The sequence below is a fragment of the Monodelphis domestica genome, chromosome 4 (assembly GCF_027887165.1).
Source record: "Monodelphis domestica isolate mMonDom1 chromosome 4, mMonDom1.pri, whole genome shotgun sequence".
In the NCBI taxonomy this organism is placed as follows: domain Eukaryota; kingdom Metazoa; phylum Chordata; class Mammalia; order Didelphimorphia; family Didelphidae; genus Monodelphis; species Monodelphis domestica.
In genome coordinates, this window is record NC_077230.1 from 438,661,478 (window position 1) to 438,685,741 (window position 24,264).

The following is a 24,264-nucleotide window of genomic DNA, read 5'->3' on the forward strand; positions in this document are numbered from 1 at the left end:
CATATGATAGGGTTTTGGATTCTAATCTACTCTGCTATTCGCTTGTGTTTTATGGGTGAGTTCAGTCCATTCACATTCAGAGTTATGATTGCTAAGTGTGTATTTCCCAGCATTTTGAGTTCTATTCCTGGTCCTGTCTTTTCTTCCTTCACTATTTCCTTCCATACCAATGTTTGTTTATAATCAGTCCCCCTAGTTCCCACCCTTATTTTACTTCCCCTTCTACCCTCTTCCCTTCTTATTCCACCCCTTATTTTCCCTGTAGTCTTCTAAAATTGCTCCCCCACCCTCTCCCTCCCTTGTACTGCTTCCCTACCCACCAGTCCATTTTTTTTACCCTTCTACTCCTCTATAGGGCTCAAATCTATTCTCTTCCCCAATGGATTGGATGATTCTTCCCTCTTTGGGTCAGTTTCAAAGCACATAAGAGTTGAGTATTTCCTATCTTCAACCTCGTTACACTTCCAGTATATTAATGTTCTCCTCCCTTCCACCATGAGCTTCTTTGTGACATATAAATTTACCCCCATTTGTTTCTTTTACCATTTCTTTTAGTATTAACCTCTTTTTAAAGCTCTAGTTGTATATATATGTATATATATATATACACACACACACATGTATATGTATTTTGTATGCATGTATCTATATACCTATTTATGTCTTGTCCTTTCATCCTATACAGTTTGTCACTGTTCCCTCTAAGTGTAATTCTTCTAGCTGCCCAGATGATAGCAACAGTTTTTAAGAGTTACCAATGACCTCTTTTCTTATAGGGATACATATTATTTTAACTTATTGAGTCTCTCAAAAAAGTTTTTTTGTTCTTGTTTTGTTTTGTTTTTCTTTTCCCCCTCTTTTTAAATTACCTTTTGATGATTCTCTTGATTTCTGTGCTTGGACATCAAATTTTCTGTTCAGGTCTGGTTTTTTCTTTATGAATGCTTGGAGTTCTTTAATTGTGTTGAATGACCACACTTTCCCCTGTAAGAATATAGTCAGTTTCACTGGGTAGTTGATTCTTGGTTGTAGACCTAGTTCCCTTGCTTTCCAGAATATCATATTCCATGCCTTTCTTTCCTTCAGTGTGGATGCAGCCAGATCCTGCTTTATCCTCACTGTGGTTCCGTGGTATCTGAATGACTTCTTCTTGGCAGCTTGTAATATCTTTACTTTGGTCTGATCATTTTTGAATTTGGCTATAACATTCCTGGTGTTATCAGTTGGGAATTAAATACAGGAGGTGATCTGTGGATTCTTTCAATCTCCAGTTTTCCCTCTTGTTCTAGGATATTGGGGCAGTTTTCCTGAATAATTTCCTGTAGTATCATGTCCAGGCTTTTTCTTTTGTCATGGTAGACCAATGATTCTTAAAGTGTCTCTTCTTGAAAGATTTTCTAAATCATCTGTTTTGTGAATGAGATGCTTCATATTTTGCTCAATTTTTTCATTCTTTTTGTTTTGTTTTATAGTGTCCTGCTGCCTTGTGAGGTCACTTAATTCCAGTTGTTGTATTCTGGTTTTTAAAGACTGAATTTCATCTCTGGCTTTTTGGTCATCCTTTTCCTTCTGGTCTGATTTTCTTTGAAGGTCATCTTTCATCCTCTTTACCTCATCTTTCATCTCCTTTGTCTCATCTTTCATCTTCTTTGCTTCATCTTTCTCTCCTTTGCCTCACTTTCCAACTGGTTGATTTTGGCTTTCAAGACATTATTTTCTCATTTTATTTCAAGTGCCGCTGTTTCCAGATGACTAATCTTAATTTTTAAGTTCTTTTCCCAATTGTCTTCAGCCTCTCTTAATTGTGTTTTGAGTTCTTCCACAGCCTGTATCCAATTCGCTGGAATTTCTGGTTTATTGTTTGCTGATCTCTCCCCCTCTGTTCCATTTGGTGAGTAGTAGCTGTCTATTGTAGTTTCTTTCTTCTGTTTCTGTTGTTTGTTCAAATTCACCCCTTCTTTCCTCCCCGTATTTGTCTGTGCTCTTTATCCTATCATTTTTTAATTTTTGTTTTGGGGGCTTCTGTCAGTCTCCCCTCTTGGAGCTTTAACAGTAGATCTCTCCATGTAGTCTTGTTGTAGTGTAGTAGGGAGAGTTGTTGGGGTTTTGAGCTTCCCTGTCCTCTGGAGGCTTTTGATTGGATTAAAGTCCAACAGTCAATGAGGATGGGTGTGGAGCCTGGGCTTCCCTGAGTTCTGGGGACTTTTGATGGGATTAAGTTCAGCTTAGTTGGGCTGGGTGTGCTCTGAGTCCAAAACCTCCTGGAAGGCTAGTGCAAATATGGAGGATCTCCACAGCTCTGGCCAGGCTGCCAAGTCTATGCTCCCTCTCTAGCTCCTTCTCCGCTGTCTGTGTTGGACTCTCTGAACTTGGCACAGCCCTGCCCACAAGGTACACCCTCCAGACCAGCATCTTTACCCACCCAGAAGTTCCCACTGCTCCTGTAGTCTCAGTGCTCTAGTTGGGAGGACCGATGGGTCCTGGGACCTTCCTTCTGTATTCCCCTTAAACCTGAGTGTTCTTGGATTCTAGCTTTTCGAGAGGTGTACCTTTTGAATTAAGTCCAGGAGGAGGATTCCTGGGTTCTGTCTTGTTGTTGAGTTTGATTTTCAGTCCCCTGGGAGCTTTCAGTTTGTGATTGGTAAGGAAGGGTTTTCAGAGGTCTGACCTTCTGCTCCTTCTAGGTTGCCATCTTGACCACTGGGTGTGTTTCAAAGTGTCTCCTCTTACCTTCCACCTCCAGTTCCACGGTTTGACTGGGCTCTGTTGTTGGCTCTCTCACTGAGTAAGTACAGCTTTAGTTCCCAGCATCCTCAGCCTTCACAGACTGGAGAGTGAAGTTGGCCATCTTCCTGGGATGCTCTCCCTCCTCCTTTCCTTCTCTTGGCTTCCTTGGCTCCTTTAAATCTCAGCTAAAATTCCACCTTCCATAGGAAGTCATGAGTTCCCATTTTTCCAGTTTTATGCCTTTTTTTGTGCCAAGTTGTTTGCTTTTTATCTCCAGAATGGGAGACTCTCTCAATTGACTTCCTCAGTATCCCCAGTGCTTAGTACAGTGCCAGTTACTCAGTAGGTGCTTGACTAATGCCTCGTGCCATTCGATCTCCTGTGTTTGCATTCGCAGTCCCTGGTGCCCTCCACACTCTCCCTCTCCATCTCTGCTGCTTAGGATCAGCCCTTTATTTCCTCTAAAGCTCAGCCCAGCTTCCCCCTCGGACCTCATCCCTCCTCCTGCAGCTGCCAACATTCCTTCCTTCCCAAGTTCCCAGTATTGACTAGTCATGCATTTTCAATAGACTTTCCTGGGCTCTCTCCCTTCTGGATTGTGAGCTCCTTGAGGGCAGGGGCTGTTCCGGGGCTCTCTTGGTGTCCCCAGCACTGGCCATTACGATACCTGCCTGATAACGCAGGTCTAACAAATACTTGCTGCATATTGAATTTTTAGTATAGTTTGGGGAAAAGCCAAGATGTGGGTAAGGGAGGCTCCCTGTTTCCAGCATCCTCCCCTCTTCCTGCTCTTCTCTGCACAGGAGTTTTTCAGATAATTCGTTGAATTCATAATTAAGAAAAATGAGCCAAACCCACAGATACAGGAGAGAATGGAAGGAAGGCCAGAAGGAATCGGAGATGAGCAGCACATCTGTGATGGGTACAGCAGAAACCGAGTGCATTTAACAGGCAACCCAGAGTCCGGGCCCAAGAGATTCCCAATTTCACGGCTGACCCTCTTCTGTTCCCTGAAGGATATGGAAGGGCTCCTTTTATGTGGTGTTTGAGTTCAGAGTAAGAGCATATAAAATGTAAAAAATACAGGTCCCCTCCCCACCCAGGCTCTCTATCTTCTCTCTCCGGACTGCTTGCCTGTGCCCTGGAATGGTCTCCCTCCTCATCTCCACCTCTTGGCTCCTCTGGCTTCCTTCAAGTCCCAACTAAAGTCTAACCTTCTATAATAAGCCTTTCCCTAATCTCTTGGGTTTTTAGTGCCTGCCCTCTCTAACAAAAGGTTGATTCGTTTATTTTAAATATTTTCCTGTGGTTACTTGATCCTGGTTGTCTCCCTCCCCTCTTCCCTCCCCCCTCCCAGAGCTGACAAGCAATTCCACTGGGTTGTACCTGTGTTATCAGTCCCCACCCATTTCCATATTATGCATTTTGCAATAGAGCCATCTTTTAAAACCAAAACCCCAAATCCTATACCCACAAGAACAAGTGATAAATCATATATTTTGCTTTTGCATTTCTGCTCCCACAGTTCTTCCTCTGGATGTGGAGAGCATCTTTTTCAGAAATCCCTCAGAATTGACTTGGGTCAGTGCATTGCTACTTCTGATAAAGGACGAAAAGCTTTGCAATTTGCAAAACTGTGCAAAAACTGAAAAATGCAAACCTAGGCATGATTGTGGCATTTGTCCAAGGGTCACATGGGAGCCTGAGCTTCAGGATCTGGGCAGATTCCATTTGGCCCAAGTGACTTTCTTCTGGTCTCCCGAGGAAGTTGAGAGGAAGGCATGAAGAGGATTTCCTTGTGTCCGAACTGAGGAAGGAGTTCCTGCATCAAGCTGCTGGCAGTATCAGTCTTACTTGGACATCAGGACTTGCTTGGACATCGAACAACAACAGATCCTGGCTCGAACTGTTTTTGGACCCTCCCTGGCTGTGAGATTTGGGTATTTGGTTAAGTTTTTAGTTTAGCAACCTAGTTAGAATAGTTTAGTTAGTTTTAAATAAGAATAAGCGTAAGCAAATCCCTAAATCCTTATTAATCCTTTCCCTTCCAAAACAATAAACTCGATTTTTATATGTTTTTTTCCTCTTGTGTTTTCCTTACCCCAAATCCTACCATAACACACTAGCAGCTAAGTAGATTACATTTGATCACCCCACAATGTATCACTTTCTGTGTACAATGTTCTCCTGGCTCTGCTTACTTCACTCTGTATCAGTTCATGGAGGTCATTCCAGTTCACATAGAAATCCTCCAGTTCATCATTCCTTATAGCACAATAGCATTCATTCCATCACCATCAGATAGCTCAATTTGTTCACCCATTCTCTAATCGATGGACACCCTATTATTTTCCATTTTTTGCCACCATAAAAATCACAGCTATAAATATTTTTGCACAAACAGAACTTTTTCCATTCAATATACATCTCTTTGGGATACAAACTCAGTAGTGGTATTGCTGGATCAAAGGGCATACATTCTTCTTAAAACCCTTTGGGTCTACTCTCTTTTGATTGGATCCTATTTATCCTATCTAGATCTTGTTTGCCAATTAATTGTTGGCTTGCTATCTTCTCTCATTAGACTGTAGCTCAAAAAAGATCCCTTGTGCTCTGAAAGAATGAGAGCCATGGGATCAGCTCATCTCTGGGCTCCTTTCAGTTCCAGATTCTGAAATGGTAGTCAATGGAAGCTGAACCTGCTGCCTCAGAGGTTGCCTTGGCCTGCCTCGTCCCCATCAGTGGAGGTCTTTGTCAGAGGCACAGAGACCACTCATGTAGTCTGTGGTAGAAATGAGTATTTGGGGGCTGTGACCAGAACAAGATGGCCATTGAGGTCTTTTTTAACTCTGAGATTCTATGTCTTTATTCTATGTGTCCGTTTACCTCTCTGCAAAGACTGGTATGCTATAATCATCAGCTCATATGCCCCAACACTGACCAGCACAGAGGAGACCATCGAGCAGTTCTACTCTGACCTGAGTGCCGTCCTGCACTCAGTGCCCACAAATGACAAGCTGATACTACTGGGAGACTTCAACGCCCTCGTTGGCCAGGACCATGAAAGATGGAAAGGAGTGCTCGGCAAACACGGTGTGGGCAAAATGAACAACAACAGCCTACTGCTACTCAGCAAATGCGCAGAGTTCGAACTCACTATCATGAACAATGTGTTCAGAATGGCGAACAAATATAAAAGAACGTGTATGCACCCACGATCAAAACAGTGGCATCTCATTGACTACATCATTGTAAGCCGGCAAGACATCCAGGATGTACTGATCACCAGAGCCATGAGAGGAGCCGAATGCTGGACAGACCACCGATTGGTTAGAGCAACTCTACAAATGCGCATGGCACCTCACCATCCAAAACGCGCCCAGACAGTTTGCACATTTTACAGCGTGAGTCGTCTTAGAGATCCATCTTATTTGCAAACATTCCAGTCCTGCCTGGACAACAAGCTGTCTGCCAAGGGACCACTCACTAGAAGCTCAACCGAGAAATGGAACCAGTTCAGAGACACAGTGAAGGAAACATCAAAGGCAGTCCTAGGCCCCAAACAACACAACCCCCAGGACTGGTTCGATGAGAACAACACTGCTATTGAAGACTTGTTGAGCAAAAAGAACAAAGCCTTTATGGAGTGGCAAAATAACCCAAACTCTGCTCCTAAAAAGGACAGATTCAAGTCTCTCCAAGCCACGGCGCAGTATAAGATCAGGAAGATGCAAGACCAATGGTGGGGAAAAAAGGCAGAAGAAATCCAGCGCTTTGCTGATACGAAAAACTACAAACAACTTTTCAATGCCCTCAAGACTGTCTATGGGCCATTAAAACCCACCACCACTCCCTTGCTATCCTCTGACGGTGACACTCTCATAAAAGATAAAAAAGGCATCAGCAACATGTGGAAAGAACACTTCAGTCAGCTTCTCAACCGACCCTCTTCAGTCGACCAAAGAGCCCTTGACCAGGTCCCCCAAAACCACACCATTGAAGAACTTGACATTCCTCCTTCAATAGAGGAAGTCTATATGATTAATGGGAATAAAGCCATTTGTAGGTTGTAGCCCTTGACCTGCTGAGAGGATCATTGTGCTTTTGGTCAGCTTTCACTCTCCATCAGAATTGCTTGGGAAATGAACAACAAAACATCTTCATATCTAGGTGTGAGGACTTAAAGTGGACCAGTTTGGTGGTTTTCCTGGATTTACAAGTTCTGTTTTTCTTGTGTTACTTTGAGATGCCTAGTGACGCTGTTCTAGTGTGGTAACTGTGGGACAAGATTCATTATGTTGTAGGAATTTGGAGCGTATCTTGTGCTTGAGAAAGGAGAGGTCAAGGGCAGTAGTCTTTGGGCTTTTATTCTGTAATTGCAATCTTTTGGGGGTAATAACTTAGGGGGTTTAAAAGTAGGGTATATATTTGTTGATCCTATAAGTATTTGCTCTCATGTAATTTCTCCTGTATTGGGGAGAGAATAATAATCATAAGAAGTCCACTAGTGGGGAAAAATTGGGGAAAGAAGTCACAAAGGGGGGTGAGCAGGGTGCCCTTATTCTGGGGTCTGCTTTGCTGACCTGCCTTACTCGGACTTTTGGTCAGGGTGCACTGTGCTTTACAATTCAGTGCTCAGAGTGGACAATTATTCCATTTTAAAGGTTCAGGGCAGCATTCCCTGCCTCCATGAAGTTTAAAAAGTTTCCTTCTAAATCACTCCCAAATCAAAAGAAATCCCTCTTGTGTTCCCACCCCAGTCCTCCCTTTCTTTCACAGAGACTTGTCCGTTTTAACCCTGGGTGAAAAAGAGATTCCAGGTGGGAGCCTTGAATTTCCACCCCTGACCTGTGGACCTCATGAGATTCCAAAGGCTGGGCAATGTGCCCCTAGAGTGGTCGCTGGAGTTCTTCCAGTCCTAACTAAAGCCCTGCCTTCCAGTGGAGCAGCCTCTTCTCTTCCCCTTCACGCGTGTATCTACCTTCTCTCGGTAATAGATGATCTCCCAATGATTCTTCCCTTAGTTTGTTTGTCTGTTGTTTTTCTCTTCATGCTGCCTCTTTCATTAGACTGAGCTCCTTGAGAATGGAGACTGCCTTTTGTCTAACTTTGTATCCCCAGGGTGTAACCTAGTGCCTGGCACATAGTAGGTGCTTAGCAAATGACTACTGAGTGACAAGTGCATGTCCCATTGTAGCTCAACAATGTATAATCATTGGTTGAGGGAATGTAGCAGCACGTGGGGACTGACCATGCCCACAAACTGGGAACTGGAATCGTTTTTCTGGACTTTAGTGGTTTTGTTAAGAATGAAGCTCCTTTTGGTAAGCCACTCCTTATGGCAAGAGGGCCTTGGGGCATTCCCAGGTATTGTAACATGGAGTCACCTTGCCTTCCCATGTACCTTACCGTATCAGCTGGAGTCACCTCCTTCAATTGGCTTTGGGGCTGGAACTGGCTGAGTCCTGAGCTGGACATTTGCTCACTTTCCTGTTCTATCCAGAGAGGCAAGATCAGTGTTCATCCACAATTCTGGTCAATTGTTCAATCTGAACCAACAGGGGGAAACTTGCCCATTTCTCTCTCTTACCCGGATCTGAGGCATGGACTTGGAGGAACAGTTTGTTTCTGTTCTGTGTCATTTGGCCTCCGTTTTAGCTGATTGCCCCACCCCCCACTGGACTGGAAGTTTGAGCCATGGTAATCTTGGAGGCAGGATTACAGGCAGGATGCTTCAGCCAAGCTGTGCATCAGGCAATCCTAGAGAAGATAAAGGATTTGAGGACCAAACTCCAAGAGAGCCAAACAATAGACTGAATCTCTTTTCTCTGTCCAGAGAATGAGATGGGATGGAGAGGGAAGGAGGAGAATGATGCCTTCCATGTGCTGGGCAAGGAAGTCTGAAATTTGGGAGTTACTAAAGCTAATCTGACCATTTGTGGCTAAATGCAACTTGGGTGCAGGTTCCCAACCCTTGCACTTGCGGGCACATCACCAGGGGGAGGATTGGAGCCAATGACCAGATGCCAGACACCCTCCCAACCCCCTTACGGGGGAGAGGTGAGATGCAATATGCATGGCCTTCAAGCAGTGGCGGTCAGGGACTCAGCATTATCATCAAGTCCTCCCATTCATGCATATATGATTGAAAAGACTTTGAAGCTGAGAGGCAAGAATTACACTAGCAAAACTCTTTAGGGAGAACTGAACGGACAGATAGAAAAAGACCTGGTGAGCGATTTTGTACATGCACCAGTATTGATTCGTCCATACAGATCCAAGCAAAGATGCCAGTGGGAAGTTTTGAGAGCTCCCCTGTACCAAGAAAGTGATGGCCACCAGAGACCAGTGTAATTTGATCCCAGACTTCCTGGACTCTTTCCAACCATCTTCACACCATATTGTTGAGGTTATATATATGCCTTAGAATTCTCCTTAAAAATAGATTTTAATCCTGTCATATTCACTTTTATATCCTTCTATGTTCCTCTTCTTCCCTGAGAGCCATCCCTTATAACATTTGTGTAGAGGGAATTTCATCCTCTACCCCTCCTGGATTGCCACCAGTTCACCAACATTTTTCACATGCCAGCTCTGCATCTGTGAATGTAAATGAAAGAGGGTGGGTGGAGCCCCCCTGGGTCTTTTAGCACTGACTACTCCCTTAAGCAGGCAAGTGAGGGATGGATGGAGAGTCCTAAAAGATGGGCTACATGTGGTCAAAGTTAGAGTAGGGAAAAGACTTTAAATCTATGCTTATCAACCTTTTCTATCTCACGTGATTATTAATAAACTTTATGGAAGATAAGAACTTGTAGATATTAAATTTAAATATAACACATTGAATTTTATTTCAAAGTAAAAGAGAAAGAAGAGGAGGAAACACATTCCCCCAAACTGATTAACACAGGTATGTGCATGTGTACACACAGACACACACCCAATATGGATCCTGGTCTTTGTCTAGGGGTTGGGTATTGGGGAAGTTAGTCTTCTCAAGTCTTTCCTTTGGGACCAAGTTTGTTCTTCAGTATTTCTCAGCATCCAGTTTCAATTGTTGGTGATTCTTTTATTTATATTTACAGCACAATGTTAGCATGAAAAATCTGAATACTCTTATGGTGCATTTGGGACCTTTTTCTTTTCATGAGTGCCCTACTTGGTGTAGGTACCAAACTATGGAATCTCTGAATTAAAGGGTATGAACGTTTTAATCACTTTATTTGTATAATTTCAAAAGACTCTCCAGAATGAATCAAATGAGATCACATTTTAAAAGCATTTAGGGTATTTATTTCCTGGCACATTGAAGGCATTTAAAACTTGGAACTAGTAGAGGGACTGGATTTGAAGAATAGTCACAAATGTGTCAATGTCCACTGAATTGGTAATATACTCATGATGACAGCTTCATTCAAAATGCTAAAAAATTAAGCAAATAGAATAGAATAAAAATTCAAAAGTAATAAAATAGAATTTCATACAGATCAGTCTAATGCCTCAAAATATCAAAGGTGTGAGGGGGCCTACAAGAGAAACAGTAGTTGGGAGCTAAGTGCTGTCGGACTACTGTTTCAGTCTATGACCATCCTCACTTGGAGTATGAAACTCCATATTTTTATGGGTGAAGAATTAAAGACAGAGCTCCTTGTCACCCCACCCCCACCTCCTGTAGGTTTAGAACCAGGAGAACTACTAACATTTCTCACTTCTGACCTTGTGCTGACAGTTACAGAACCCACAAGGATGAGAAACACTGATAAACTGGTTTTCTTGGTAGTGTGGTGTAATACTAATTTTGTAACATTTTATGACAGGGGTCTCATGAGGTCGGTTTAAATGACCAGATAAATAAACATTTTAGTTTTGAAGGTATAGTTTTGAAACATATGAATGATTTATGATTGTGCCCTTAGAGAAAGCTCTGTAGTCATTAGCAAAAAGACTGGGATGTCCTGAACTAGGGAGGGTCATTCTTTCCAGTGTGGCTCCTAGAGCTGTTCTATACTCTCATATCCTCAACTAAGTGACAAAAAGGAAAGCAAAGAATGGGTTAAACCACAAACATTTATGAGAAATAGTGTTAGATCAATGAAACATTGTCTTTAATATGATGAAAATGTAATGGGAGCCTGGCACATGTTCAGAGTTCCTTGGATGGCATCCATTGAAATGGAGAGGACGTAGAGTGCTTCTGGGAGACTTGTGATGCCACAGAATGGAAGTGCCTTGGAGAGACTTGAACATGCAAAGCCACTGTGTAAATGGATCTGATTTGGCTCACCACAAGAGCTCTTTTTCAATTATTTGGAGTCAGAATTGGAGACATCTTCAAATAACTTCAAAAAGCTTTTCCTGAGATACATTGTTTGGAGATCTCAGTGATTCCTTCACTCACTGTATCTGATCAAAGAACCAAGCCTAAGAAGAAAGCCCTTGGGAGCCTTCTCTTCTGAGAACATTGGTTTTGTCAAAGGGATTGAATGTTCTAGGCCTCTAAATTTGTTTTTTTTCATATTAGGTAAAGGAATGGGAATCTCTAGCCATGTGAGATTCAAAAGGTTGGGAGAGAACTCCAGTGTTCCCAGTGTTTGCAGCCAGCTCAACAATGATACCCCAGAGCAAGGAGTGATCTTCAAGAAGGACCTTCTGGGTGAGAGCATTGGAGCAGAATATTCTATTTCTCAGCTGATCCACAAAAGGCAGGTAGTAGTCATGATTTCTGGCAGAGATGGGGAAAATGGATATAATTGAAAGGGACAAATAGGGTAACTATATTATGTTGGGGGATTGTGACAGAGGCTGGCACTAGAGAAAACGTGCCAAGCTGAAGAGTATGTGAAATGGATCACCTTGATGGGGGAGGGACCCCAGGAGTGGAGATCCAAAGGAAGAGAAGACTGGCTGAGAGAGCAGTGAGGCCCTCAGTCGGGAGAGGGGGATTAAGACTTTCTCCTGAGGGTTACTCACTTTTCCTGCTGGTGACTGGAAATCTTTCCCCCAACACTTCCCAATTGAAGAGACTTTCTGAAGAGAAAACCTGAGCACACTTTACCTCAGCTCCTGTTGCTCGGGGGTGAGTCAACCTGACTTTCTCTCAGGGGGCTCAGGCTGCCAAGGCCTGAGTTTCCCCCAGACTCAAGGAGGGAGGGGAAAGGGTTTAGCTAGAGACGGGGACCTCCTTCTCCCTACTCTCCTTTTCCCTTTCTTCCCTGCCTGTTATTTCTTTTCTTTACCTGATTGAGTTAACATTAAAAGTTATCTGTTCCCCAAGCTGAGTGTGAGTGAACGGATCAAGGGGAGACCTTTTGGTCTCCAGTAGTGGAGGGGGGACAAGAGGGACAAGAGCCAACTGGGGAGAGCAGATTTAGCTAAGGAGGGAAGGCAGAAGGGAGAAAATCTTCAAACCCCCTCTCCTCTCTCTGAGGCAACCTGTTCCATCTGCTGTCTCCCCTTGTACCCTGCTTTGTGGAAGGGGGTTCTCCTCTCTTTCCCCCCTCCTTACCCAAATTCCAAACATCCTTTGGGGTACAAAAACTTCCCTCTTTTTTAAATATAGTTGGCACCCCAGATTTAAAAGAACCCCATTTATTAAAGAAAAAAAACTCTATTGACTAACTGTCACCAACAGACATAGCCTGTCAATTGTGAAGTTGTTGTCAATTACAATTCCCGAGGCTGGAGCAGCCTTTGTCACTGACTCTGCCTGGCCGTTTCCACACAGGATCAAAAACATCTTGATTCCTGGTGGGGGGGAAACAAGTCTGTTACTAACGGCCACTCTGGTGAGTTACAAAGCTGAGGGAGTGTATTTAAAAGGGGAACTGCACCATCTAGCTAGAAGCAAAGCTTGTGGGGACAACAACCATTTTATAACTGTTAACTCCTGGCAGTTAAAGCCTAGAAAAGATCTAATGGGACACATGTTACAAGTAATACTGTGGTCTTCTGGGGTGGGAATAATTGCCATTTATTGGGGCTACTGTATCATGTCTAATACAGTGGCAGGGATGATAGAGAATGTGCTGGGGACATTCACCAATATGACTATGGGATGGACACATTTGCCAATGAATTATCTATAAATTACCTCTGGCAAATCACACCCCAAGTCTATGATGTGTTCTTGGTAGTGACTAACATCTTAAAGAATATCAAAGCTGGTGCCAACCTGACCTTCCAAAAGAAAACTGTACGTGCTCTAGTCATTGATAACAGATTAGAGTCATTGTTTGGTCAGATCCCTATTATAAGTGAGATATGCCAGGATTACATGCAGAGAAAACAAGGCACGGGGAAGGTAACCAATGAGGAGACTGGGGACGTGATGGGACAGACTAATAAGGATCATGTAGTTACTAATACTAATACTGGGACAAAATGAATCAGGCTCTACTTAACTGCTATCAGCCTCAATTCGCGTGGAAGTGACTATTTGTGCAACTCCAATGTTAGCAAAAGTGCCTTGAATGGTTACGTCTAAAAAGCAAAACGGGAAAGGCTTTACAGAGTTATGGCTGTCTTCTGGCTCAGTTATATGGAAAGGCAGAGAACAGTGGTCTCGGGTTTAGGACGGCATCCTCAGGACATCCGGGAACCCATGGCTAAAGAAATACCACAGAAATACTTACAAAGTCGTGACGAATGGTCTTTACTGCTAGTGTGCCCCATTGCCTTGACCGCCTGCACTCCACAAGGCTTATTTCCTTTTTGTCACCACATCCTGTTGTTTTTCCTCGTGTTCTAAGAGATCGTCCGGTATCAGGACCCAACGTTTACGTTGATGCAAATGCTCGTTACAAGGCAGGCGTATACGGGACGGCAGCTCCCCTGTCATTTTTACCCTCCTTTTCTTCTACCCAACACAATATTTACCAGCCTTTTGGTTACTTCAGGAGTCTTTCCACCTCCTAATGGACTCTAAACATGGTTTTCAGCCTTTGCAGGGTAGAGAACAAGCTGTCATCAGATCCACTCAAAGCAACGTACAAACGTTATTCTGTGAATTCCAAACTGTCCTACGACACAGGACACGTCCAGGGGATGTCCTGCATGTGCGCCGTCGTGCCAATCTGCCTGGACCTGTTTTTAAAGGAAATGCTATCATAGACCAAGCTGTGATTGCTCCGTGTTATCTAACTGATATGCATTTAGCTGAGGAATCCCATCATACATTTCACCAAAATAGTCCTGCTTTACGCAAAACGTTCCAATGAACAAAGGATCAAGCCAGGAGTGTTGTTAAAAAGTGTCCTAATTGTGTTCCAAACCACCCCCAGTGCACATTGCTGTGACTCCCAGAGGCTTAACTAGTACAGAGATGTGGCAAATGGATGTGACCCATGAACGGTCCTCTGGACGACGTCAATATATCCACGTCACTGTGGATGCTTACTCAGGATTTTTATGGGCTTATGCTAATATAACCTCAGCATTAGAAAGACAAAAAGAAAATGATATACATTTTTACAAAAGTATGATGATGTTGCAGAAAAATATGATTGATCTAATGAGTGAAGTAGAATATTTGTCATTGATAACATGCATGAAATGTGATTGTAGATATACTGCATTTTGCTTGCTACCCATAACAGTAAATAATGATGCAAAAACTTTGGAAAAAATTAAATTACAATTACAGGGATTATGGGACCATGAAAACATCACCAAAGATATTCATGATTTGGGTATATTAATTCAGAATACTGATTCATCCTTATAGGAGAACCTTGTACCACAGCATATTGCAGATCCTTTGTATAATTGGATTGAAACAAAAAAGGGATTGTTTACCTTCTTATTTCATGATATTTCTCTTCATGTAGTTGGTGCACTTATGATCTCGTTTATTTGCTTATGCTTGCCTTGTTTACTAAAAGATTTAATGACTAGTTTTGCTGTATTGCAAAAAACTATCAATTGGACCCTGTACCAAAGGGAATTGGATGGCATAAATAAAAAGGGGGAATTGCAGAGAACCTTCCATGACCTCATGGAATAGAGTTCCTCTTCCCAGGTGTTTGTGGCCTTCCATTCCTGCTGAGTCCGCCAAAACGTAGTCATCTCCCTTCAAGGCTGCATGAACAGTTCCCAGATCTCCTGGGAACGGGTTCACTGCCCTGTTCACACTCTGGGGAGGATAGATTGTGCCTCTCGAGAAGAGCTTGAAATCTGGTGTGCTGCTTGCAATAAACGTTCATTATCCCTCTTTGATAATGTTTCAGTCTTGCTTTCTTGTGACTCCCCAGCTGTTCTCTGACAGCTCTAAGCTGTCCTCTGACAGTTCTAAGCTGTCCTCTGACAGTTCTAAACTGTCTCCTATTGCGACTCCGTAGATGTCCCTGGAAACTTTGGAGTTGATACATTTATACATCTAAGAGAGGAAAGAAAGGAAAATGAGGGGAGAACTTAAGTCCCAAAGCCAAAGACTTTTATCCACGACATCATACAACACTCAAAGATACCAGTCCTGGGGATGGGTTAAGCAAAGATCAATACCAAACTTCCAATGATTTTCTATTCCCTGAACCAGAGACTGCAAAACAATGTAAGGGAGTGGGAACAGAAGAGTCTTTGTTAGTGAAACCTCATCCAAGCAGTTCTCAAACTGAAATGAACACAATAGCTGGTTTGCAATATGAGACAGAGATACAGGAACCCTATATATGGATCAAAGTGGGACATCCAAATTACAAGACTCTCATTGATACAGGGGCAGCCAAATCTGTATTAAAGTAATTCCCAGGGGCCTCCACGACAGAGGGTATGGTTTCATTGGCAGGTTCTATGGGACAGATAGAACAAGTCCCGCAATTGAAATCTAAGATGGTAACGTTAGGTCCAATGTCCATTGATCATACATTCCTTCTAATACCAGGGTGTCCAGACAACCTTTTGGGATGTGATTTTCTTTGTAAAATTGGGGCAACTTTACAATGTGAGCAATCAGGGAACATTTACCTCCATTTACCAAAACAATCCCTGAAACATTATCCTCTATTATTTTTGGGGCATCTTGATGAGACCACTGATCAGCAGCAGGCTATTACCTCCCTTTATGACATTCCTACAAACATTCCTTAGGGTGTATGGGCAGCACATAAGAATGATGTGGGAATGATTAAATCGGTACAACCAGTAAAGATAGAAGTCTGTATACCTTCCAACATCCCTCAGTATAAGCTCAGCAAAGAAGCTGAAGAATGCATAACACCTTTTATCAACAGCTTTCTGTAGCAGGGCATATTGAGGCACACAGTGTCAGAATATAAAAGCCCAATACTAGCTATTAAAAAGAGCAAGCTAAATTCCGATGGTACAGTAAATTGGTGATTTGTGCAGGATCTCAGAGCAATCAATAATATAATAAAGAAAACCCATACCATCACACCATCTCCCAATGACATTATTTCTGAGATTCCTAGCAACACATTATGGTATACCATATTTGACTTAAGCAATGCATATTTTACAGTTCGTCTCCATCCCAATAGTCAAAATATATTTGCATTCTCGTGGAAGAAAAATAAGCTTTGCTGGACTCGTTTAGTGCAGGGCTGTTGTAAGAGTGCATTGATTTTCTGCCAGTTGCTGAAAAGAGACCTAGAAAATATAAAATTCAAACACAGCAAGCTAGTGCATTATGTGGATGATCTGCTTCTGGCATCCCCTGATGCAAAAACATGCCTAAAAGACTCAAAAAGGTTGTTAATTGAATTGTACAAAAGAGGACATAAGCTCTCAAAAACAAAGTTGCAATGGGTTCTCCCAAAAGTTGAGTACCTAGGTTTTATACTGTAAAAAGGGCACCAGGAAAATATCCAGTAAAAGAATAGTGGATATACAGAAACTAGGTATTCCATGTACAAAAAGATGACTTAGGGCATTCCTGGGCACTACTGGGTTCTCACATCATTATATCTCAGGATATTCACATATTTCCAAGTGTCTCACAGATCTGATGAAAGATGAGGTTGAGGAGCCATTGAAGCTCACAAAAGAACATCTACATGCCCTGTCCACTTTAAAACAAGCTATCCTAACAGCTCCAGCCCTTGGCATTCCAAATTATAACCAAGATTTTCATCTATATGTCCATGAGGCTAAGGGTATAGCTTCTGGAATGCTAGCCCAATATCTAGGATTGACTTTGAGACCTGTTGCATATTATAGTGTAATTTTGGACCCGGTGCCAAAAGGCTTGGTGCATTCATTGTTTGCGCAGCATTTCTGCTGCTGCCCTCATGGTTAAAAAAGTTAATGACTTAGTGCTGGGATGCAAGCTTCATGTTTACTCTGCATACCAGCTAGAAAAATTGCTAAAATCCCGGAGTAGGCATGCATTTACATCTGCAAGGCTATCTCAGTACGAAATAATTTTGCTGGCAAATGACAATCTATTTTTACATAGATGTGCACCATTGAATCCAATCATATTAATCCCCGACCTACCATTGGGAGAAAAGCCCATACATGATTGCATTCAGACTGTAGAAATAGTACATAGAACCAGAGAAGATCTGAAGGACACACCACTCAATGATCTGAACCTTCAGATATGTTTGGATGGTTCTTCATATGTTTTCAAAGGCAAAAGAATCACAAGGGCTGCAGTTGTGATGGGGGACAGGACCCTCTGGCATGTGTCATTACCGAGTCATGTCAGTGCTAAAGGAGCTGAGCTCAGAGCCCTCATAGAAGTGCTGGTGCAATCCAAAGGCAAAAGGGTGAATATATACATGGATTCAGCTTATGCCTTTGGAATTTTATTTGCCACAGGACAAACTTGGAAGAATAGGGGATTTGTCACAACATCTGGAAAAAAGGATAACATATGAGAACCTCATAAACCAACTATTAGAAGCAGTGAACTTGCCAAAGGAAGTGGCAGTGATCCATTGCAAGGCTCAATCTTCTGGCAAGGACGAAGTATCTCTAGGAAATCACAGGGCAGATATGACAGCAAGATTCGTAGCCAGATTTGGTCCTATCCATGTTCTGAATTTCTCTCTGGTAGATAAGCACAATCTCAAACAAGCATCCTGCCAAGAGGAGATTCAGTCATGGCAAGAACATCTAGGAGCCAGATTAGTCAAAGGAATCTGGTTATCACAAGGAGGAAAGCCCATCTTGCCCAAAAGACTGTACCAACATCTATGCAGTGTGATTCACTCCAGAGGTCATTATGGAGTGCAATCCATGCTGGATGAGGTCTGCTGGTTTTGGGAAGCTCCAGGGATATCAACAACTGCTATAAGAGTGTGTCAGACATGTGACAGTTTAATCAAGGTCATTTCAAATGCAAGGCATTGGGAGGACAACCCCTAGCTTATATGCCTTTTCAGTGTCTACAGATCGAATTTATTAACATGCCTGGGGACCTAGGATATAAATATATTTTAGTCATAGTGGACAGACTCACTCAATGGACAGAAGTATATCCATCAAAGAAAAATACACTAGCATGGTAGTGAAAATACTGATTAAAGAAATAGTTCCTAGATACGGCATTCCAGATGCCATAGACTCAGACAGGGGAAATCACTTTACATCTAGCATTTTACAACAAGTGCATAAGTCTCTGGGAATAAAGGGTAATTTCCATAATGCATATAGACCAGAAAGTTCAGGACAGGTGGAAATAATGAATAAGGAGTTAAAAACCACAATAGCTAAACTCTGTGCTCAAATTCATCTTAAATGGACAGAAGTTCTTCCACTTGCACTGTTCTATGTGAGGATGAAACCCAGAGTAGACTTATGTATTTCCCCATATGAGATATTGTACAGTCAGTATGAATAGGAAGGACTGCTAAACCATCTTATCTTTCCATGCTTGGAAGGGAATACCAGTTGTACACCTATCTGACACAGATACAAAATAGGCTGGAAGAACTGAGAAGGCTGGGACTACTAGTGCAAAAGGTGCCACTAGATTTTTCATTACATAACATAAGACCAGGAGACAAAGTATATGTAAAAAATTTTGCCAAAGACAAACCCACAGAACCTAGATGTATTGGTCCATACAATGTAGCTCTCACCACTCCTACATTGATCAAAGTAGTAGGAAAGCATTCTCGGCTTCAAGCATCTCATGTTAAACATCACTATGCCTATGATAACATGCCAGAAGACAACTTAATAGAAGCCCAAGAATCTGTTCAAACACAGATGCCCCAAGAGCAACCCTTGATATATAAACATAGAGCCCACGAATCCAACAAAATTGCACAAGAAGAAATAGAGATTCTAAACAGAGACAGTGAAACCTGTAACCTGTTAGTGGTGGTTACAAAAAGGGATTTTTCCTTTGAGGGTTAGGACTCGAGAAGAAGCGAGGAGTCTGAGAATATGGGTGAAAAATGAGACACACGGACAAGTCAAAGCAATTGATAGGGCAGGCGTGATCCCTATGACATTTTCCCTAGTAGAAGAATTAGAGGAAAATGTGATAGTTTGCAGACACGTGGAAGTAAGGATTCCGAGATAGAATGCATGTGGCCAAGAGAGGTTTTAGTAAAGAGACAGTAGTGAAGTTTTAAGATTGCTGGAAGCAGAGAGAGAGAATCACATCTTTACCCCAGGCTTTATTGGGCATAGCCAGGATCAATGACCACATAACAAAGCATAGATAATTCAGATTGGATGGGAAGGTGAGGGTGACACCTTTTGGGCGTGTAGACTTCAACCTGCACTTTTACAAAGGAATTCCACTCTGCACCAAATGTTAATGAGTCTGCCTTGAACAAGGGCAGCATGGCTAGGTCAAGAGTGTCCGCCCACAGATATCAGCGGTATAACCTTGTGTCTGAGGACATAGTAACCATACAATCATTTATATTTCTTAGATGTGAATATGCTTGGAATGCTATAAAACCAAAATAGAATAATGCCCAAGACAGATAGTATAAATTTGGGTTAGTTAGATCAGGGAGGATCAGTGTAGCCTGTGAAACACAGGAGGAGCAGTTTCTTGTGGAACCTGGGAATTTATTTGGGTGGATTTAGAATCCCTTAGAATTATTAAACCTATATACGAATTTCAATCTCAAGCTTGGACTAAAATATTATTAACCTCTACAACCAACCACATAGGAATAGAATAGTCACCTTAAAATCACACATTAAGCAAGATACCTATATTCATTACATTAAAAAAAAGAAATCTCACTTGCACACATGAGGATGGCACAAACATCCTGTATAAAGTTTCAGTCACATGCATCAACATATTCACTCTTACATGCACACACATGTTAATCTTACACATACGTACGATCCAGATACCAGAGATCATCTTTCAAGGTGAGACAACAGGCAAGTATGTATCCTGTAAAGGAGAAGGCACCCCGGACCTGTGACTACGTCAAGCAACACCAAAGGAAGGAAGACACATGGACAACTGGAAAGAACTTTGAATCAAAGACATTAGGGGGAATGAATCTCAGGAAAATGGGTCATGCAAGATTAATCACCGATCACATTAACTTCACATATAGGGAAGTACATTCACATGCACATTGGAATAAATATGCATCCACCACAACATATCTAGAACACAAACACATTTCACACTGACATTAGGGGCTGTGCCGTAAATAAGGACAACCCATAAATTGTATATTGTGATCTCTAGTACCAGAAGATATACAGGTATATATGTATTGAAATAATAGGTGACATATGTAAATGTATACAAATAACAGACATGTATATATGTAACACAATAATGATCTAATACAGTATTATAGATAGAAAGGAAAGTTAAAATACTAACTGTTAATAGACAGGGACCGAGTAGTTTAGGGTGGAAAAGGGAATACTGTAACTAGAGAGGTAACACAGGGACAGAATAAATCAGATTGCATTAGATACAAGTTAATATATATACCTATAAATGTTATGAATTGTTACATTGGAATTAGCATTATATAAGGCATAGGATAGTTCAATTTTTCTTAAGATTTAAATTTTATATTGATTGTAATGGGAATGACTTTTTGTATTAAGAAATTGTTATATTGTAAAACTTTGTTGGTACATAATCCTAATCCTCTTCCCACAACTCAGTCTTAGCATAAGATAGGAACTTAGATTAGCAAATAGACAGATTAGGATAAGATTTATTATTTGGGGAGGGGGAGGTTAGATGGGAACAATAAGTAGCATAGGTAGATTAGATTAGATATAGAAGATAAGTAACTGGCATGGGCCAGGGTGGCACCACGAGAACAAAAGAAAATGGAGGATTTGTGACAGAGGCTGGAACTAACGAAAAAGTACCAGGCTGAAGAGTGTGTAAACTTGATCATATTGATAGGGGAGGGGACCTAAGAGTAGAATCCTGAGGGGGAAAATCTCTGGAGAGGAGAGCAGCGAGACCCTCAGTCGGGAGAGGTGAAACTGAGGGTTACCCATTTTTCCTGGTGGTGACTGGAAATCTTCCCCCCCAATACTTGCCAATTGAAGAGACTTTCTGAGGAGAAACCTGAGCAGACTTGACCTCAGCTCCTGTTGCCCAGGGGTGAGTCAACCTGACTTTCTGTCATGGGGCTCAGGCTGCCAAGCCTGAGTTCCCCCCAAACTTGAGGAGGGAGGGGAAAGGGTTTAGAGATGGGGACCCCCTTTCCCCACTTTCCTTTTCCCATTCTTCCTTGCTTGTTATTTATTTTTGTATTACCTGATTGAGTTAACATTAAAAGTTATCTGTTCCCCAAGCTGAGTGTGAGTGAGAGGATCAAGGGGAGACCTTTAGGTCTTGAGTAGTGGAGGGGGGATAAGAGGGACAAGAGCCAACTGGGGAGAGCAGATTTAGCTAAGGAGGGAAGGCAGAAGGGGGAAAATCTTCAAATGCCCTCTCCTCTCTGAGCCAACCTGTTACATCTGCTGTGTCCCCTTGTCCCCCACCTTGTGGAAGGGGGTTCTCCTCCTTTTCCCCCTCTCCATACCAAAAGTCCAAACCTCCATACCTTGGGATACAAACTTCCCTCAGGTACAAAACATCAACTTATCTTTTTTTTAAAGACATTATCCAATCTAACTCAACCCAAGAAACATTTCTTGAGCACCTGTGAGATACCAGCCACTATGTTAACTGCTGGAGAGATAATGAACACAAAGAGATACCTCCTGCCCTAAAGGGGTTCACAAGCTAATGGAGAGAAACAATACACAAAAAAGCAAGAAAGTCAGGGTACAGTGCAGGGGTATCCTGAACGGGGCCACCTTGTTCTGTAGACTTGGGTGGAGAGAATACAGATGCCCAGCCCTGCTCTCTCTCAAGGAAAGGATTATGTGGAGTTGGTCTCCCACCCTACAGCTCTCCAGTGAGAGGTGAGAAGAGGCTGAAGGAGGTGATTTCAATCAAGGCCTGAATGAACAGCTTGCAGGTGAGTTAAGCAGTAAGGAGCTTAAACTAGTGGGAGGAGCATCTTGTTTGGAGGAGTCCAAATAGGCAGAGTCCATGGGTATATGGAGAATCCCAGCCTGAGAGTTGGGGGATGTGTGATTTCTCAGAGTTCACACCTCTCTGAAGCTACCATAAATAGCAGCTCCTCAGTGGCACTCTCAGAACTGGGAGTCGGCAGCAGCAGCACAGAGGAGAAGCTGGGGAAGGAAGGAGCATGGAGGAGCCCAGTGAACGTAAGCACTGCAAGAGAGAGTTTCCTTTACATTGAGACCTTTCTGTGGGGCCCAGTTTTAGGCACCCATTGAGGCTGAGGGTATCCTGAGGTTACGGATCCCATCTAAGCCAACACACACTTGATGCTTCACCTGTTTATATGGAATGGGCTTGACAAACCTTGAAAGGGGGGGCTTAGGCCTGAGTACAAGTCTCTCTCTAACACTAGCAGATGAATGACCTCAGGAAGTCTTCTCTGTGGACTACATTCCAGTTCCCCCATCCTGATAATGATGGGATGGGCTCGCTTAATACCAGAAGGTCTCTTTCTGGTTTAAATCTTTTAGCTTGGCAACTCTTCTGCCTGTGGGAATCCTAGCTCTCCTGTACTAGCTGGGACCATAAGTCAGGCCTCCCCAACTTTGAATTTGCAACTGTGGACAATAGAGCTAGAGAGTCCCTCCCTCCCTCCATCCCAGGGCTCCTCCATGGACACTGGAGTAAAAACTAGAGAATCATTTGGACTATAGATGGAAAAATGTCTGCTGTGCCCATCAATGTTGTGATTTCTTTCCCTGCAGGAGACAGGAGTATTCTTGGACTCTATGATAGTCTCCTCATCAGTCTGCAGAACCTCCTCACCTGTCCAGTCTGCAAAAGTTATTACGATAAACCTGTAACCTTATTTAGCGGCCACACCTTATGTCAGTCCTGCCTTCCCCAAGAATCCCAAACTGTCCACATCAAGACCGACTGGAGGATACAGAATATGGCAAACCTGGTCAAGGTGTTGAAACCAAGCCTGGAAGAGCCTCAATCTGTCTCAGAGAGATAGTGCTTCAGGCATGATGAACCCTTCACCCTCCTCTGTGAAGAAGACAAGCAGGAAATCTGCCAGATCTGCAAGTTCTCCATCCTTCACAGGGGCCATAACCTGACCCAACTACAAGACCTAGAAGCATGTCTGGAGGTAAGTTGGCCAAACAAGCCATCTTAGACTTGTGGGCCACCACTGAATTCTCTTCCCCCAGCCTCTCATAGAGAAGAATACAAGAAGCACCACCATCCATCCTGTGTTCAGTCCACCCCCATCCATCCCCTCTGCTGTCCTCCCTGGAAAACAAGTCTCAGTTTCCCATGGACAGCATCATGAGGAAGACAGAATCCAAAATGGAAGAAATTCCTCAACTGGAGCATCTTCCCAGCCTACATTCTGTCATGCCTGCCACCTGCTGGCCTATTTGGTGACTAACCTTGAATAAAGTTTCTTCTCTGACCTATTGGATGTTGTTTCAGAGTCCTAAGATTTGTCTGTGAGTGGTTTCATGGTGGGGAAGAGCATCCTGGGGTTCTTTCAGCCAAACGATGGGCCATGAGTGCCACCCACAAGGAAGCAGGTGATTAAACACAGTGCCAAGGACTGGGTGGAAAACACATAGTCCAGACCATCCAGCGGGCTGTATATGCTGGTTGCTGGGTTGTGGGGAAGGTGGGGAAGAGTTAGGTGCAGGTAGAGGCTCACCTGATCCCCCCTCTCTGGCTCAGAAAGCCCACCTTTCCAGGAACCATTGCCTTTTCCCATACAAGCTGCACACCCTGCCTTCTGCTGTGCCCTGGGATGATTACTTCTCAGGCCAAGCCAAAATCTGCCCTTTGTCAGTTCCACCCATGATCACAGTGTGTGCCTGCTGAAAGGAGGCAGAATCATCCCATCCCTCTCCCGAGTCTGGCCTTCCCAGTATTAGAGGACACCTACTGTGTTACCACAGAGGCTCATCCCCTTCACAGACAACATCCCTATTTCCTTGTCCAGCTCTCACAGGGCAGGAAGCCAAGACCCTCCTCCATTCTGTTTTCTTTCCTCCAGACACTCCCTGAATGATGACTCCTCCCTCATTTGTGGTCCTCACCCA

At 42.9% G+C, this 24,264-nt stretch overlaps 1 protein-coding gene and 1 long non-coding RNA gene across 6 annotated transcripts in view; both read left to right on the forward strand.

Annotated features, from left to right (window-relative positions):
- LOC103095138 (uncharacterized) overlaps nt 1-10,242 on the forward strand; it is a 38,442-nt gene extending 28,200 nt beyond the window's left edge. For 4 of the 5 annotated variants that reach the window (XM_056825781.1, XM_056825783.1, XM_056825782.1 and 1 more), the window contains 3 exons: nt 1-1,891; nt 2,685-2,785; nt 4,253-10,242. The exon at nt 1-1,891 is cut by the window's left edge. In XM_056825781.1, coding sequence (XP_056681759.1) covers nt 5,832-6,800 — 969 coding nt within the window. In that variant the 5' untranslated portion in view covers nt 1-1,891; nt 2,685-2,785; nt 4,253-5,831 and the 3' untranslated portion in view covers nt 6,801-10,242. The other variant, XM_056825784.1, reaches the window with a different exon arrangement.
- Nucleotides 10,243-22,076: 11,834 nt separating this feature from the next.
- Nucleotides 22,077-23,636, forward strand: LOC103098782 (uncharacterized). Its single transcript, XR_008918220.1, has 2 exons — nt 22,077-22,371; nt 22,933-23,636. It is a non-coding gene; the product is annotated as an uncharacterized LOC103098782 (long non-coding RNA).
- Nucleotides 23,637-24,264: the final 628 nt, after the last annotated feature.